Source organism: Arachis stenosperma, chromosome 1 (assembly GCF_014773155.1).
Source record: "Arachis stenosperma cultivar V10309 chromosome 1, arast.V10309.gnm1.PFL2, whole genome shotgun sequence".
In the NCBI taxonomy this organism is placed as follows: Eukaryota; Viridiplantae; Streptophyta; class Magnoliopsida; order Fabales; family Fabaceae; genus Arachis; species Arachis stenosperma.
In genome coordinates, this window is record NC_080377.1 from 6,406,227 (window position 1) to 6,412,330 (window position 6,104).

Consider the following 6,104-nt stretch of genomic DNA (forward strand, 5'->3'; position numbering starts at 1 on the left):
ATTATCATCCTAGCTTTTAAATAAAAAAAATTAAATTTTTTATCTTATTAACTTTTTGAAAGTAATATATGTATTTAAATTTTTACTCATTTAAGTATTAAAAAGATAATTTAAAAGATGAATTAGGACTCTCATTCATTACTCATAATAAAAAGGATAAATTTGCAAATGAAAAAAAAGGCAAAAGAAATGGAAAAAAATAAAAATGTTAGAGGACGAATGTATTGAAACTAGAGTTGAAAGTGAGTCAAGTCAGCTCATGAGCCAGCTCAAGCTCGACTCGTTAATAGCTCGATAAGCTAAACCCACGAACCGGCTCTATAGGGACGGATCCAGAAATTTTAATACAGAGGAGACGAATTTTAGATAATTTTTTTATTCCATAGAAATAATTAAATATAGTTATTAGAATTAATTTTTCAAAAGATTTATCAATATATATATAATTATAAATTCTTTTTCATAATTTTATTTTTAATATGATAGTTACATAAAAGAAATATAACAATATTAATAATATATTATAAAATTATAAAATACCAATAATTTATAGCGTGTTTATTTAAAAATTATCACATCTTATTAATTAAAATTAATTCTTTTAAAAATTTTAACAAATTTAAAAATAAATTATAAATTATTAATTATTTGAAAGACACAGTATCCTTATAACATACAAGATATAAGAATATATATATATATATGACCTTAATTATTTAAAATTTAAAATTTATTTTTTATATATAATTTTGTTATATGACATAAATAAAAAATTTAAAAATTTATTGATAGATAAACAATATATAAAATTGATTTTTTTTAAAAATATATAAATTGTAATTTATTAATATAAAATTATAGAGCATATTCCTATTATTTGAGCCAGCTCATGAACTTTCGGTAAGTCGAATTTGAGCTTAAGAAATATACTCGATTGTTAATTAATCGAGCCATGAGCTAAACTCAAATTTTGTGACCCGATTTTGAACATGAAACAATAGAGAGGCTGGTACTAGAACTACCCTCCAAAAAAGCCAATGCCCTCTCTAAGTTAGCAACAACTTCAGCCATTTCAGGCCTTTCTTTTCCCTCTAAATTCACACAATGTATAGCAATGAAAGTCATAATCTTAAGAGCCTCAAGCTCGTTAACATTAGGTTTTTCAATTCTATAGTCCAAAATACTGCATAATTCCCCTTTTGTTATTTTTGGCCTTGCATATTCTACTATTCCCACAGGACTACTCTCGTCATCTAATTTGAACACAACTCTTTTTCCCGTTAGAAGCTCCAACATAACCACTCCTAAACCATACACATCACTTTTTGTTGTTAACACATTCAATTCATAGTATTCCGGATCTATGTAACCAACTGTGCCAACCGCCTTTATAGGAGTCGAATCTTGTTCCGTCTCCGGCCAAATAAGGGACAATCCGAAATCAGAAACCTTAGCATTCCAATTTGAGTCCAATAGTATATTTGAGGATTTGATATCTCTATGGATAATTGGTGGAACAGCATAGTTGTGAATGTACTCAATTCCCCTGGCAGCATCCAATGCAATTTTGATCCTCATCTTCCAAGAATTCAAAATGCTACTATTTTTCTCAACATTGTTCTTGTTATGTAAATGTTCATGGATTGATCCATTGCTCATGTACTCATAAACCAAGAGCCTCTCTTCATTCTCCTCACAGAAACCTATTAGTCTCACAAGATGCTTGTGATGAAGCCGCGATAACAATGACAATTCTGAATCAAATGCAATTTCCTTCTCTTGGAATTTCTTCTTTGTGCTAGAAACAATATCTCCTCTCTTGATGGCAACTTCGCGATCATCGGCTAGCTTCCCTTTGTATACAGAGCCAAAGCTTCCAGAACCTATCTTGTTATCATTTGAAAAATTATCAGTGGCTATGACTAATTCATGTAATGAAAAATTTTCAATCTTATCCAAATTATGCTTTGATGACGATGAACTACCAACACTCCTATGTCTCTTCAGTGATCCTAATGTTGCATTTGATGCGCGATTCGCCGGCAGTGGAGCCAATTCAATATAGGCATCATCATCATCATCATCAGAATCATCACTTCTTTGAGGTTGCTCTGAATTATCAACATCTCTCTTCTTTAAGAATAGTCTTTTAGCTCCAATCCAAAGGAAATAAAGAATAGTGCATAAACCAGAAAAAGCACCAATTGATCCAACAATCAAAATGACCAAAATCACCCTCATGTTTTTGTGATGAACATTAGAAACCTGTGTTGACGATGGTAGTGGTGGTGGTAGAATCAATGGCATAGCTAGTGGAATTTGACTGTCATGACATGAATAGCAAATAGTTCCAGAACCATGACACAAATAATCAGAATTTGGATATGAAGCACAAGAAGAATCACAACCAGCTCTAACACATGGACTAGGAAGAACAATTCCCAATGGAATCTCATAATTAGTACCATTATTATTAGACCAACCAGGACCCCAACAAATCAAAGACAAATTCATGGTTGTTACCCCACAAACAAAATCCAAACCAGCTACAATTGACTCGAAAGAAACATCATTAAACAAATCAAACTTTTTGGTATCTTCAGCACCACCCCAACATAGGACAAATCCATTTTTTCTTCTAATACCACAAGTGAAATCTTCTCCCAATGCAAGTCCTGAAAACTCTGAATAATAAGAACTTGAATTTAAATTAGGACCCAATTGGCCTGAATCATTGTTCCCTTTGCAAATTAAGAACCCATCATAGATTGTTAAGCCACAAACATGTGACACCCCAGCAATCACCTTTGACATAGAAATATTATCAAATTGTGCTTGAATTTGACTACTAATGTTGTTACCCCAACAATGAACCTTTCCATTATCCATTAATACCCCACAAGAGAAACCAGACCCTGAAGTGATGCTTTTGAACCTAAGGTCCTTACCAGGTGAGTAAAATTTGAATCCATTTTCAATGCGGCCTCCTCTCCAACACCTTACCACACCAGATTGAGACTCTCTAGCACAAACCTGACCAAAATAGTTCTTGTTAGTTGGGAATAATTCATATTAAGCATACAACAGAACATTTGGATAATAAAAAGGGAGTATTGATAATGTCCCTTTCTATTAATAACCTTGTTAAGTGTTTGTTTAACATATTAATATATATATATATATATATATATATATATATATATATATATATATATATATATATATATATATATATATATATAGAATAAAAATAACAATAATGTACTTAGTTAAAAATATTTTTACCCATATTATTTTAATTTAAATGACTTACTATTGATGAAAGAAAGAATTATTATATATGTAGTATTAGTACATTATTAAAATATTACTATTAATGTATTTATTATTATTATTATTATTATTATTATTATTATTAAAACTTTATCCGTCAACTATATCTTATTTTCTATTTAATCTTTTAAGTGGATAATAATACAACATAATTTTTAAGAGCTTAGTTTTTGGTGCATTTTTCTATATCAGACAATTGTATTTTAGATTATTATCTTGTCAATTTTCTTATCTTATACTAAAGGTTTAACACATATAAAGTGTCTAAAAATACTAATAAATAGTAAAAATATATTAAATTATCTCTAAATTAACCAAATAAAAAATTGGATTATTTTTAAATAAGCCAAAATATTTATATTTATATTATTATTATTAGACAGAACTTTATCTAAAAAAATGTACACTGTTAGATGGAGTACATTTTTTCTTTAATATAGCGTTGGATGGAGTAATTTTTTTAAAGTTTAATTTTAATATATTAATAATATAAAAAGTTTACAACGTTTGTTAAATTAAATTTATATTCTTAAATAACTTTTTAAGTAATAATTTAAAAGTCAATTATTTTTATTAATATAATAATACACAATTAACTATGTGCGTACAATTTTTTACGTAAAAATTAGATTATTTTTGTACTAATTTAATATACATCATTAAATACCTTAAAACTATTCTAGATAGAAAAGAATGAAAATGTATGAAATTCAACTCTATCATTAAATGTACATGATTTTCTTGCCGTAAATAAATAAGTAATAAATTTAATTTTAGTGTACTAATAATTTAAATTATTATAAACTAGTTTTTAGTTATATATCTTTAGATGATTATTTTTGTATTAATTATTAAAAATAATTATTTTTTAATATAATAATATATAATTAGATATACGAATAAAATTTATAAATAAAATATAATTTTTTTATTTTTTGAGTTGCCATATGATTATTAATATTATAATTTCTTACATATGAATATGTGCTACTAGCTAATATAGTAGGGATAATATTAGAAAAATAAAAAATTAAATAATAATTAATAAATATTAAATAAAATAAATTTTGACTATTTTTTAATTATCAAACATTTTTTTATATTAATATAGATGCCGCCATCAAGTCATCGATGGCAAAAGACTTTGTTAAATAAAAAATTAATCTCAGATTTAAATAATTAAGATTGTGTGATTAAAAAAAAGAAAGATTAAAATTGTGTGACCTGAGAATCACCAACAGTTAGATCGGTTAACTGCACTATTTTACTGTGGAAGATCCTCTTCGGCACCAACACCGATGCTCCGCCGTCCACGTCCCAACAAAGAAGGCTGAGTCCACCGGACCGGAGACCGCAGAAGAAGCTTTGACCGCCGGAGATGGATTCAAAGGACACGTGTGGAACCACCTCATCCACCGGTGCAACATCTCCATAATAATAATGAGAATTCTTGTGCTGGTTTTGTTGGTAGCAGTGGATGTATTGGTTGATGTTGCCGGCAACGATGGCGCAGACTGTAGATGAGGCGTAGATGACGGCGGTGGTGGATGCGGAGCCGATGGCATTTGCGGCGGTTATGATGAGAATGACGGTTAAGAAGAAGGAGTGTGTGTGATAAGAACAAGAGGGTGGTGGTGTTGTCTTCATTATAGTCTTCGTCGTTGGGAATTGAAAGAGCTAAAGTTTATTAGAGAAAATCTGTTTTCTTTATTAAGGGTGTGTGAGGGAGAAAGAAGGGTCAATGTTTGGAACGTTAAAAAGAAGAAAGGGTCTGGGTGCGAGATATAATTATAATAATAATGCATTTATATATAAAATATATATTTTAAAAAAATATTTTTTTATATTTTTATTTTAAATTAATTAATCATTAAAAAATTATACCAATTCTGATCGATTAATTAATTTTTTTATCTGTTTGTTTTCAATTGAACCGGTCTCATGATTGAATCAATGAGTTTTTTTTTAATAATAAAATAAAAATTCATATTTTTTTAAAGATAATCTTTGGATTCTAATTTTTAAAACTTAAATTCATATAAGTTTTCTTTTTAATCCTGTATTTTTAATTTATTATCATCTTCTCCAAATAGTATATAGATCTACAAACAGTATATAGGAGTACACAATATGGTTTTTTCAAAAAATTTTTTAATTATAAACTAAAAAAATAAGCCATATTTAATCATGACAAGTATTGTTATCGTCTCTAAACATAGATAGGTACACCCGAATAAGTCATATTTAACAAAAAAAATTTAATTATAAATTAAAAAATAATTATTTCTCACAAATAATCCACTTCAAGTATATCAGATTAGAAAATTAACAATGATATCGTTTTCAGAGTACATAAAAATACACAAAAAATATACAAATAACAATTTTTAGTATTTTTAAAAAATAGTTATTTTTTAATTTATAATTAAAAATATCCTGTAATAAAAGAAGATTACAAGAATTATAATGAAAAAATAATAAAAGAAGATGATTACAAAAATGATGTACACCAAACTCTTCTCATATTTTTTTGGGTAATTTACTTATTTAAATAAAATGACAGAATCCTTCACCCAAATGTGCAAAACAGATTGTTGTTACGTGCATGTGCAAAAATCATATTTTATGTAATCCGTGGCAACACACCACGGTTTCTGAATTGTGCATAAACCGTGGCAGGCTGGGACGGTTTATGGAAAAACTGAGTTGCTTGTAAACCGTGGGAGGTTTCAGCGTTTTATGAAGGTGGCGTGGAAGGCATAAACCGTGGT

At 28.1% G+C, this 6,104-nt stretch overlaps 1 protein-coding gene across 1 annotated transcript; it reads right to left on the reverse strand.

The window, feature by feature from the left end:
• Positions 1-963: 963 nt before the first annotated feature.
• LOC130974278 (putative serine/threonine-protein kinase-like protein CCR3) lies at positions 964-4,980 on the reverse strand. The gene is made up of 2 exons (XM_057899080.1): positions 4,558-4,980; positions 964-3,033 (listed from the first exon to the last, which is right to left on the reverse strand). Exons 1-2 carry the CDS (start codon positions 4,978-4,980, stop codon positions 964-966), a joined length of 2,493 nt encoding a protein of 830 aa, XP_057755063.1.
• Between the last annotated feature and the right edge of the window lie 1,124 nt (positions 4,981-6,104).

Excerpts from the sequence above, each read along its gene's own strand:
- LOC130974278 (XM_057899080.1), bottom strand. The coding sequence starts at position 4,980 with ATGAAGACAACACCACCACCCTCTTGTTCTTATCACACACACTCCTTC. Across the intron at positions 3,034-4,557 it reads TAACTGTTGGTGATTCTCAG|GTTTGTGCTAGAGAGTCTCA; the intron begins GTCACACAATTT and ends TATTTTGGTCAG.